The sequence below is a fragment of the Hemicordylus capensis genome, chromosome 2 (assembly GCF_027244095.1).
Source record: "Hemicordylus capensis ecotype Gifberg chromosome 2, rHemCap1.1.pri, whole genome shotgun sequence".
NCBI classification, from domain to species: Eukaryota; Metazoa; Chordata; class Lepidosauria; order Squamata; family Cordylidae; genus Hemicordylus; species Hemicordylus capensis.
The window spans coordinates 43,833,834-43,847,070 of record NC_069658.1 but is presented as its reverse complement, the minus strand read 5'-3'; the positions used below and the strand labels follow the sequence as shown (position 1 = coordinate 43,847,070).

Here is a 13,237-nt window from a genome sequence, read left to right as displayed (position 1 = left end):
AAGTGGCTGTCCTAACACCAGTATATCAAAAGCTGGGCTTCTGTTCTCCAATTACAAATGATCTTGAACCAAAAGAATCCTCTGTAATAGTAGTATTTGCCTTCTTATGCAATCTCTAGGGCAAATACTTTTAGTTATTAGTACAACCATTTTTATTTTTTATTTTACAGGCAAATCTTTATGTCCTGTTGCATAGTACTTAGAATTTACATATCACTTCTTGAGTGTTCAAAGCTCTTCACATTTTCCACAGCATGACTGTGGATGGCATACACCTATCACATAACAGCCTGGTGACACTTCTGCACAATGGAAGTAGCACAAGACGTGATCACACACACAAGTCAGTATTGTGCAGCTCCATTGCAGGGTGATTTAGAGCCCTGCAGTGGTGTGGGCAGGTCTGTACTGCTCATGTTATGCTGTGAAATATGTCAGCCATAACCTTCATAATCCTTGTAACAACTCTCTAGGTCATTATTACCTCTCTACTGAAAATGGGTGATTCGTATCTTGCCTCAGGCCATTACTTCAAGGTTCATGGCAGAATGTGGTTTTAATCAGGACTTCCTGAATCACAGCTATTCTTTAAGTCACTACAATACACCACCTCTCCTTGATATCAGCTCTGGCACTATATAGATAGATAGATAGATAGATAGATAGATAGATAGATAGATAGATATAGATAAAGATGGGCCTAATTGGCTGAGGTGCACCCAGGAGGATTGGTCGCCGTGGCAGGCCTGGCCGCAGAGGCCAGAAGCAGCGGCGGGTCCAGCCCATTCGCGGAGGCAAGGCCTGGCGGGGGGGGGGAGTGGGGGGGCAGAAGTGGTGGTGGGGAGGAGAGGCGACTGGGCCTGGAAGTGGAGACTGGGGCAGAAGGTGGGGGGGAAGAGGTAACTGCCGGCCCCAAGGAGCGCACAGATGCTCTGTGCGGGGTTGGCTAGTGCGGGGTTGGCTAAATAAAACTTTCAAATTATTGCCTGACTGCTTGGTTAAGCAACTGGCAAGGTGTATTACAATATTTGAATGGGTAATGTAGATAAAGAATGGAAAATTGGGAGAATCAGGATGCACAACACAGGTCTCCAATTTGGGTCAACTGGATCTCAATTGCTCATCGCAGAGTCCTACTACTTCATGGTAAAAGAACCAGCAGGTGGTGTCAACTACCAGTTTCTAGTGTTTTATAGTGGCTAATATCCTCATGGCTCAGCAGGGATATGACTTGCCTGGTGAGCAAGAGGTTGCTGGTTCGAATCCCCGCGGGTATGTTTCCCAGAATGAGAAACATCTATATTGGTCAGCAGCGATATAGGAAGGCATCATCTCATACTGCACAGGAGACAGCAATGGTAAACCCCTCCTGTATTCTACCAAAGAAAACGACAGGACTCTGTGGGCACCAGAAGTCAAAATCGACGATAGCACACTTTACCTTTTAATATCCTCAGTAATATCCTCACTACAAAGTGGCTGTAGGAGGACACTGCACTAGCATAAATATGTTGCGCTAGCCACTTGTACTAAGTATGGAACTTCCTTTCCAAATTAGGGCTGTGCTACCGCCAGCATACTTGCACATGTGCAACAGTGCAGAATTGCAACCCTTCTCATTTATTTTAAACTAAACTTTTGCACAATTGTGCAATTTCACAAGTCCCTGGCTTTTTTTAGTGCAAGCTTCTTATGTTAGTGCAACTCTGTTTATCATGCAAACACTTTGTTATTCAAATATTGTAAAATATAATATTACAAATATTGTAAAATATTTGACTAACATTCAAATATTATAAATATTTCAAATATTCTCAAATGGGATTATGATGAGAATTTCTAAACTCCATTCTAGTCTGGTTTAACTGTAATTACTGAAGGTATTAGGCAAAGCATTCTTCAATCAAGCCTACTAGGATTATAAATTAATGATAAAGCTATATCATATAATCTGTTAAAACAAGCACACATTTAACCCAAGGAATATTCCAAACAGGATTTCCCGTATGAAAGCATTACCTGCATGAGCTGAAAGTGGCGAATGGGGTCGAGGCATAGCTGGAGACTGTCCATTGCATATCAAACTTTTCCGATTACTTGTACGACAACTGTAAGAAGGGAAGAAAGTACTTAATGATAGACTGATACATACTATAAACCTGTACCAATACTGACTTCATAGAATTTGTATTTACATTTATTTGGCATCCGAATTCACTATTAAACTCAGAACCACCAGCTTGTAATCAGCATTCTAGGATTATACCCATGCTGAATAATGAAATGAATTATATGCCATATATCAGCAGGAGAAAATACATTAAGGTTAATTATAAGCACATTTTTAATACAGTTGTTATTCAGCAAATAAACCCACCTGCCATCGCAACATTATACTATTATTAATGACATTTCATCTGATACAGTGCAACAACCTTATTTATAATACATAAGCATGTCAGAAAAACATCACCATTTAAAATCACCAAATACATGTATTCATGTTTATATCAATTTCCTAATGTCAAACAGAGAAATAATTTATCAATCTTATGATATACTAATTAAAAATCTAATTATTGAGGCAAATTTCACATCTGTGCCTTTTTGTAAATAGATCAGACTTATCCTACAAAGATAAATGTGTTCCTTCACTCATACATTTTTCATCTCAAATACTGCGAATCACTATTTTTCTCCATTACAGATAATTATGACATGAATGGTTAGCTCACACATCTACTAAAAAAGAAATCCTCTGCAGTTTTTCGTTAAGAGTATTTATAGTCTTGTAATTATAATCAAACACACCTATGAATATGTTGCCCACCTTGAAATAACACAAACGACTTCATTGAAACTAATAGAAATATACATATGCATATGCTCAAATATATTAAACTAAAATTACAAATTATTTAGAACATTTTTAAAGGTAGAGTAAATACAAATATTTAAACTATAACACACAAACAACAAAAATGCACAAAATGGGAATGGCTCATATTTCTATATAGAAAAAACTCTGTGTGTGCGTGTGTGCGTGCGTGCGCGTGTACATCAGTTACAGTATGAGGGATAGATGACTACTCAATTTATCCTTGTCAGGGCATAGTTGTGGAACTACAGTATACCTCCATCTGAGCTAATGAATCCCACTACCACCTGACTGAGAAGAGCAGCATGTTATTCAACACCAGGATATACTAAATTAGATCCAATCATTGTAACCTTGCAACACCTATCTGGGTAGGCTTTCACTTATTTTTTTTAAATGTTGCAGGATGAGGTTTTGGGAAGGAATCCTACAGCAATGGTGCCACAACTGAGAAAGCCACATGTCTAACCCCTTAAGCCTACAGATACTTGTTTATACTTGTGAATGAGCCACAGTTCAATCACAGCTCCCAGGCAAATTATACAGGTGCTCTGGGACAAACATCTGTCACCACTAGAGTTGCTATGCCCCCTGAAGTTCCAGGTTTTACCTGGATTTTAAGAATCTCACCCAGATTCGCCCGGATTTCAAGCTTTCATTTAAAAAAAATTAAATTAAAAAAAAGCTAAGCACTAGCCCTTGTAGAAGTGGAGTTATGGAGCAAAACGTGCAGTCACTATTCTGCTCAAAAATTATTCTCAAGCCAATTTACATAATATACAAATTAGGCACCCGGATTTGGAAAGCCAGAACATGGCAACCCTAGTCATCATACATAGAAAACATTCTTGTTTTCTATGGGAAATGTGCATTCTCAATTCCATTTACCAGATAAACAAATTTTAAATGTTGCAACTGCTCTGGGTTCTGGGCACCACTCTTGCCTAAAATTCTTGCCTATGGTTCCACTGAATTATAGCCAGCGTTAGCCCTATTGCCCATGCTCTATATAATATTCCTTCTATTGATTTTTACAATTCAGACACATTGTATGTAGTAATTTTAATAATCTTACAACAAAAACTCTTTTTGAAGTCCTGGTAACAGCAGGGGTAGGGGGGAGAGACATGTTCCATCATGCTGGTGCAGTACTTACTAGACAGAAAATACTCAGAGGAGACCTAATGGAATATAGATCTTCAAAATAATATTGCTGAAGAAACCTGTTTCTTACTTTATATGGAAGGTATTCTTAATGGTCCTTGAGAATCCTTGAGAGAACATTATTATAAAATGGCATTACACAGTATCTAATCCTTGAAAGTACATAAAATATACATCATAGTCATGATGGAAAGTGTTGGATATGTTACACAGCAAAAGGCAATTTTCTGTTTATGTAGCGATATTAGGAGAGATGTGATCCTAACTTAAAGATGAAACAAATCCAAATAGGGACGTTATTCCCAGATGCTGTATTCACCATCAGCCTCCCAAGGTGTGCTGCAAGTCCCACCCCCCAGCACGTCACTCACTTGCCCTTTGTGGGTCACTCACGGTTACAGAGTTCATCTGAAGAGCTGAATGCTGCAAGAATGATGCCTGAGCCTTCAAATCACAGAACTGCCTGCCATCACGCTTAGAGCATTCGCCTTTTCAGATGAATGCTGTAACCATGAGTGACTAAAGGTGAGTGAGTGCGGGGGGCAGGATTTCTGTACAGGCTCTATGGGAATAGCATCTAAATAGGGCTAGAGAAACTATTAATTGGATCTTAATTTATAACTATTCAATATTACGTCTTGTTAAATTTTATAATAATAATAATAATAATAATAATAAGAAGAAGAAGAAGAAGAAGAAGAAGAAGAAGAAGAAGAAGAAGAAGAAGAAGAAGAAGCCCTTGCCAAACTAGGTGAAGTGGGTGGCTACCAGGGAGAGGGCCTTTTCAATGGTTGCACCCTGTTTATGGAATAGCCTCTCCAGTGAGGTTCGCCTGGCTTCATCACTTTGTTCTTTTAGACGCCAGGTAAAGACATTTTTGTTCACCCAGGCCTTTTAAGTTTGGGTTTTTAGATCCATTTCAATTTTTAAACTAAATTTAAAATTAGTTATTATTATTACTATTATTATTACATTAATAACAACAAATCCTCCTACTAAATTACATAATCTATTCAATTCAACCTATTCTATTCAATATCACTAAAATTGTGTTTGCAAAACATTGGACAAGAGCAAGTGACTGAAAAGAGCAAGTAAAAGGGGATGAAATAAGATATCCATAAATTAATTAAATGACTAACAAAGCACTTTCTTGAACTATTCAAGTGAGTGCATCTCTGGACTGACCGTCCTGTGTATCTGCTCCAATGTTCTACCCATCTCAATCTTGCTAAAATTTGAAGTTGACTACCTACAGCTGAGCACTAAATTTCTTTGAGCATTCATTTTTAATGCCAAATATGAACTCTCTTCAAAAACCTGTTAAGAGTTCTGAACTTTTTTGAACATAGAGCTGCATGGTCTGCTTATCTTCCCTCCAATACCCACTATCAGTGAGTGGAAAGAGTTCTGTTCTGGGCAGCAGTATCAAATCAGTGTGCACACATCCTCCCCTCCCCCCCCCACACAAGGAAAGGGTGCATATTGAGATATGGAAGGAGGAGCAGAACATGGATCTCACTGATATATAGGGAGAGAAGCAAGTTCAGAGCTAACTAATCCAAAGCACATAGAAATTATTTATGTGGAACATTTACATCCCATCTTTCAATTAAAACATTCCAAGACAATTCACAGTGATATGCAATAAAAACAATTGGCGGTGGTGAAACCGCTGTGTGGGGGCCTGAGGGGGGATGTGCGCACACGCACCTTAGAGGGAACAGTGCTCAGGATTTTGCCATAAATGTATCAGCAGTTGCTAGTCTTAAGAGTTTTTTTTATAGAACATTGAATTCATCTGCAAGAACAACAAAAGCCCAAATTGCTGCCGGGTGTACTGTGGAAGCAGAATTTACTTTACTTTTGGTTTATTAGGTTTAGTATAATTGGTTTATTATTCTCATTCATCACCAATATATTCAGGACAGCTTGCTAATTAACAATATCTATACTTATCGTTAAACACTGACATTAGCCCGAATAGATGCCCTTCCATCTGCCGTTTTAGAGGGCAGGTTCAAGGGCATCTCTTTCCCCGCCCACCTCTGACCTTGTGGTTCTGGCCAAGTGGAGACCAGTACACATTCAATTTTACATTGTGATTTTTTTTAAAGGAAGTCCGCTTGAGATTAATCTCCCCCTTATTGTCTAAGTTTTTAGGACACACTGATGATTTTTATTTGAAGTTTTTATTACTTAACCCAGATGAAAAAAATATTAATATAGTGGCCAGGTTTTGTTTTATAAACTGCAAAACTCGATCTGATCTTTAGCAATGAATTTCATAAGTAGTTTATATATTTCTCTCTTCTTTTTAAATTTTATTTACATGATGCATTGTTTGTATTTCTTGTATATTGGTCTATGACCGTAATAAAGTTCTGTTCTGATCTTTAAATATGTTAAGTTTAAAAAGGAGCTTAATAATTGTTCTTAATTGTACAAAATATGTTTTATTATTCATTTAGTTTCCTATTAACTGTTAAACTGATCTTGGAGTTGAGTGATAAAGGTCTGTTAGAAATCTGTTACTAGCATCACCACCACTATCCCTGTTTTACCCTCCTTCCTTCTTTTTGATGACCATTAAATTTATATAGGGTAAATTCCAGTATGTCAGTCTAGTTTTTTTCAAGGTCATCACAACTCAGACCACCAACAGATAGGCAAAAGCCATTTGGCACAACCTTCATGTTATATGGTTATTCACAGGGAGCAAATTGAACATATGAAAGACACATAAATCAACATTACCATACAACCGTTTTTCAAAGTGGTGCTACTAAGTGCAGCTTTCACAATAAGGCAATCAACAGAACCGATAATGACACTGTTACATACAATATCATTAACATCTCTTCTTCAGACAGAGCCTTTTATGATGAATTCAGGGGTAAATTACTGGCAATAAAGGTTAATTGCTAAAAAGAACAGGGTAAGAGGAATGGGGTGACAGCAATTACTTCTTATAGTCCTATTCACATGAAACCTGGCATCTGTTTTAATCATTTATAATGATTTCATTTTAACATCCTTAATTATTAATATTTATATTTATAATGAAGATGGATATGGATTGTAAACTATTATGGCAGCACCTTTAACAGCATGTGCTGACTATCGCACTCTACTGTAATGTAGCCCTCAATTTTGTTGTCATCATAACATGCCAATTGAGCAGAAGCTTAAAAAGAAGATGAATCGTTGTATTTGAAAAGCTACTACAAATAACATGCTACATCGGACTAATGTAAACACAGAGAATAACCTTCCCTAACCCAATTTTAAATTTGGAATTCCATGTACAAACACAATACATTATTATAAAGGCTCTAGGGTGAAGAATGACAGCTATAGTTTCTTTAACATTAAAAATGCATAGCTGAGCACTACCCAGGAGAAGCAAAGTGGCTCTTGCACAACATGGAATGTGTCCTCTATGTCTACACTGAACAAGTTTAATTTAACTTACATCTAACATGCTATGAAACATGCTGGCCTGTGACTTCAGATTTACTTGCTATACTTGCAAGCACTGATGTCAAAGGGCAAACTATGAATGCTGCACAAGAGAAGAGCAAGTTTTATCGACTAGTTTATCTATTCAACATATGTGATACAGGTGGATAAGAAGTCAGCAACTGTTTTAAACAAATCCTATAAAGAACATTGTAATTGTTACAAACAAGTGCTGCTGACATTTTTGCACCCTTTAAAACAACTACTTTATTGCAACAACCCTATTAACACTCGACCAGGAGGTTTTTCACCCATAAAATAATCTTCAAAGAACATTAATGGCACTGCCTAACCAATAAAGTAATTGTCTAGCCCATGCTTTGATTTCCCACCTCCTTTCCCAAGACCAAAGGAAAATGATGGCCCTCATGAAAAGTTAAATAGGGCATTTAAGCATGGGTAATAGAAAAGTTTTAAGCTCTCACTAGCTGTGAGAGGCATGACCCAATGCAGACTATGCCAAGTCTTACAAAGCAGTAATGGAACTTCAAACACAACATGGACAGGAGTCACAGAGGTGAATCCTTCTCTCACCTCTCCATTACCCACTCCAGTCACTTCTTTTCTCTCTCTCCTGGTAATAGTTACTTCCAATCACAGACTGCACTGGGAAAATAACTGTTCCAAAAAGCTATTTTGGAGAAGAGCAGGCGAGAAGGAGTCCAGCTCCCTCTCCTGCATGTTCGTGCTGGACTTTAAAGTTCCTGGAAACCTCAGCTTTGTAGGGGTTCAGCAGCAACCCAATCCTCACACATGAATCTGCCTCATATCTAACTTGGCCCCCTACGTTGTTCTAAGTAGAAGATTCTTACACAGAGAAGGAAGATCCCAGACAGCCCTCAAAGGATTTGTCTGGAATGCTTCCAGAATTCTGAAGCCACAGAAAAGATAAAAATGTTGGGGAAAACTGATATATGGATAATTAAGACATTCGGGTGTTTAAATGTCTTAGTTTATTTTTATTATGCATTGTATTCAATTTACAAATATATCAACAGCAAGTTGCTGTAGCCAAAAATAAATAAATACCTTAGTTTTCTAAGCAGAAAACAGAAATAATGAACATTGTCATAAGCAGAAGGAAGTTATCATCTGAACTTACTCCATCCTGGATAATGTTGGCATTATCCAGAAGCTACAATATAAAAACCTGCAACAATTTGAAACTCAAAGGTTCTGAAGAGGGTCTCATTTATTTTTATTTTTTTTAAGTGAAGTGAAGCCCTTCCATGGGCAAACTAACAAACCCAGAAACTCTTCCTCAACCAAGAACTATAATATTTCTGTTGAGGTCCATCCTATTAAGAGCTTCCCTATTCTATTTTGTTTTTCATACTGAAAATTTGACTATTTTTCTAGCTGAAGGATAACAGAGCTGAACACACATAAGCCCATGTCCTTAGGCCTTCTTGAAGCAGTGATCCAAAAGACAAATCTCCTTTTGGGGATGGACAATCACCCACAACAGTTAAGAAGGAAACAGACACCCCACAAAACAGATACCCCACAATTAATGGCGGCTGAATTTGCCTAGCCTCCAATGTTGTCCGTGTCTCTCTAGGGGCTGAGGCTTCTCCTCATCTAGCTGTCAAGGGATGGCTTCAGACTCTCTCCTCTGGCAGCGACAGCATTTGAGAGGAGCTGGGAAATATTCTCAGTTTAAAAGTCTCTTTCAACATTCTAGATGACTAAGCTACTGCTTGTCCTGCTGTTGCTGCTGTTTCTGCTGCCCCCAATAGGACCGAGATAATACTGTCCAGGAAAGGCTGCTGGGTTTCTCTAGACACCAGCTAATGATCAGCAATAAAGAGGAGGATCAGTAAAATAGAGTGTGTAAAGGTGCATGCTCGAAAGAAAAAGACTGAACAGGAAACCTGGCTAAGCTGGAGAACTATTAAGAAAACAGGATGAAACCATCAAAGACCAGAAGTGAGATTCACAGCTTAGCAGGAATTGGCACCTGGGCCTGTACCTTCGAAATGGTGATGAAGAAAGTAAGGATAACACTATTAGAGACACTCTCTCCCTAATTTTGAATCAGCAATGGAATGTTGATTAACTTCAGTATTGACTTACAAATAATTGCACCCATGCTAGAGAAGATAAGAGTAAAGCTCAATTAACCACTTAATTGATCTCTACTTTAAGCATTGTAAAGTAAACTAAAGTGTGCCATCAAGTCGGTGTCAACTCCTGGCGAACACAGAAGGGTTTACCATCGCCATCTCCTGCGCAGTATGAGATGATGCCTTTCCGCCTCTTCCTATATCACTGCTGCCTGATATAGGTGTTTCCCATAGTCTAGGAAACATACCAGCCGGAATTTGAACCGGCAACCTCTGGCCTGCTAGTCAAGTCATTTCCCGCTGCACCATTAGGTGGCTTTAAGCATTGTACTTACAGCTTTTTTATTTTTTGCTTACTTCAGTTTGTTTTCTACTTGTTTTACATCTAATGGGCATTTTGCTTTGGATTTTTATGTTTCCTTTTTTTAACATACAGAAATATGATCAATAAGTTTTGCTAAAGAACAGCTAACATTTTGGTCTTCACATTTTAAGATGGATAGCAAACTAACAGAGATGTGAGTTCAGCAACAGAGGACATTTGACATAATCTAAGAAAATAGGATGAAGGGAACATGATCTGCTTAGCCAAGAGAACAGCAGCAGTGATATGCAAATACAGGGCTGTCAAGCATACTGTCCATGTGGTTAACATTTGTGGCCTGTGGCCAATGTTGGCTTGAGACAGTTGCCCACTTGAGGTACCATCCTTCCACAGACACCCCTGGAACTCATAAATCGGCTTTCCCAGTGACCTTTATGAAGAAGCTAAGTGAGCATCTCTCTCACTGCCAGGTAAGGGGAGGGAGCAGAAGTGGCATCAGTACAGGTGCACCACTGGATAAGCAAGGGCCCATTTAGTACAACAAGGAACCATGGAAAGGAGTAGCCATTCTTTGCTGTTCTGCCTTACATAGCCAAGAGGAGGAGGGTGGGCTTAAGCTGGCTCTCTGTATTTTGGATATTCGGAGAATGTTCTGGAACATTACCAGCTAAAATGAATATCAACACAAAAAGATGAAAATTGGGAAAGCCATGTGGAGCATGCAGAAATTTTTAGGCATATCCACAAGGTGTTTTGTTTTGAAGTATAAGACATAGTTGGTTACCATGACCAGGATCCAAAGAGCATATGCCCAAACATCTGCATGCTCACCTTGGTTTCTCCCACTTTCCCCTTTCTGTGAAGTATTTTGTGCTGCATTAGAGACAACTTCTTTCTTACTCTTGCAATAGAGTGATGCATCAATACAACATACTCCTAAGCAGGGGCATATCTGCAACTGAACACATATCCCTGGATCGCTGAGGGAGGGGGGCCCATTGGCTGGATGACAGTTTGCTCTTTGCTTTTCCCCTCACAGCTCTCTGAAGACAGCAGCATTGGTGAACAGGGGCCCAACTTCACTTCCCCCACCGAGGGCCCACTCCAACCCTGCTAATTGCAATTTTGCTCTTATAAGACAAGGTTTAGCCAGGGGAACAGTTTAATAAAATCACAATTATTCCTAAAAGCTTAGTCCACAAGGCCTACTTTATCTTTAGATTCATTGATTCAGAAATTATACATAAACAAGGTAGTGGAGAAAGTAAGATTTTACTGAATTATCTAGTTTAACTCCATAATACACAAGACCATAAAATAGTTGCCTATGAGATTTGAAGTCAAAAAAGGGCCATAATAAATAGTTTCTCAACCCACCCTTAGTAATCATTGTATTTTTAGTTTATTATCCATGAAGTGCAAATATTCAACAGCAAGATATGAAACACATAAATGTTAAAATGTAAATCCAATGGGGCATGAACATTTAATATTTTATTTGTATTATACAAAGAATCCACTAAGCATGGTCACTTCTATATTCACGTTGTTACCTTCAGAACTTAATTTCACAGTACACAAACATCTTGCCTTGCCTTTAAGGGGAAAAAAACAAGCGACATCAGTAACTTGGAAAACCTATAACACGAAAAGCATACAGAAAACGAACTTTGGGTAAGACTTGCCTTCAAAAACATTCTTTTGTCTACCTGTGATCCTAAGAAATTCTACAACTATGCTATTTTTGCAGCTGAGTCAAAGTAAAATGGAAAACATTTTAAGAAGGCCTCCTCTCTAGTTAAAACTGGTTTACAGGGTGGGGGTGGGAAGACTGTCACAGTAATAAACAATAGCTATAATTCTTTTGAAGGAGGCATCCTTAGAAGTTCATCAAGGCAATATAAGCCACATAACAGCTACATTTCTGCCAAATGCTGGTATCTTTCCCCCAGACACACAAGACAGGGGTCCGTCTGTGTTTCTATTCAGTTATGCTGGAAGCTCTAGTGATCTTCAACCTGTTCACCTTTAACCCAAATCCTGAAACATGGAACCCCATGCATTCCCAAGTCCTATTGGGAAACAACCCATTGCAGGACCTATCAACCATAGGCAAAATTTGGCTATGGAAATACATATTATATAAATGAATTCTTTTGGTCCACAAATATGTAGACCAAAGCTCATGTTGTGCCTATACCAATCTAGCCTATAGATCAGGCCTGCTCAACTTCGGCCCTCCTACAGATGTTGGCCTACAGCTCCCATAATCCTTGGCTATTGGCTACTGTGGCTGGGGATTATGGGAGGTGTAGTCCAAAAACATCTGGGGGGCCTAAGTTGAGCAGGCCTGCTATAGATGAACAGTGAGGACCCTGAATACTATGTAAATTTCCTTCTTACTGGCTACCAAAAGCTGGTCTTGTGGTAGCAAGCATGACTTGTCCCCTTAGCAAAGCAGGGTCCGCCCTGGTTGCATATGAACAGAGGCGTATCTAGGGAAAATAGGGCCTAGGGCAAGCACTGAAATTGTGCCCCTGTCCAAACATCTGACACCCATCTTTCAAATAAATTTACCATAATATCAGCTCAAAAATACAAGTTCAGACACTTTCAGGAGAAACAGGTTATAAGCAACATACACATGCATACACACATACAACCACACATGTGGCACATATGTGCCAGTCACCTTGCCAAGGAAACGCAGCACATGAATGTGCTGGACATGCCTCCATAGAGCTAAGCAGTGAAAGCTCTCCTCAGCACACCTCACCACAAGGACTCTAGTCCTATGCAGTTTGAAGGGAAATTTGTGGGGCCCTCCCTACTGGCAATTTCAACAGTCCTGCCTCCTGGTCTGATGGGAGAGGTATCTCAAAAGATACCTAATGTCCTACTGCATTGCTCAAAGAATATCAGAAATTAAGGCACGAATGGTACAGAATCCTAGTATCAAAAAAAGAAAGAAAGAAAGAAAGAAAGAAAAAGAAAAAGGTTTTCATACAAATTCAGGACGATTACCGGTACTATGTCCAATGCATATATAATAAATTCTGTCTTCGTCAACTTTGTTCTTTTCTGCCATATACCACTATATGACAAATATTATCCCCAATAGAGGTTACAGCATGACAGAAATTTCTGATTTCTGGTAGTTATTCAGAAGCAGATTCAGTCAGCTGATAAATCATTCTGCTGTTTCCTGAAATATGGTAACTTCCATGAGGCAAAATGGAGGAACAGATGATGGCAGAAAGTGACAGACTAAGTCCTGGACCC

General features: G+C 38.8%; 1 protein-coding gene across 16 annotated transcripts in view; it reads right to left on the bottom strand.

The window, feature by feature from the left end:
* The window catches only part of MAST4 (microtubule associated serine/threonine kinase family member 4), a 443,961-nt gene that overhangs the window by 111,351 nt on the left and 319,373 nt on the right, over window positions 1-13,237 (bottom strand). For all 16 annotated transcript variants that reach the window (XM_053288780.1, XM_053288778.1, XM_053288779.1 and 13 more), the window contains one exon: window positions 2,020-2,108. In XM_053288780.1, coding sequence (XP_053144755.1) covers window positions 2,020-2,108 — 89 coding nt within the window. The remainder of the gene's footprint in view (window positions 1-2,019; window positions 2,109-13,237) is intronic.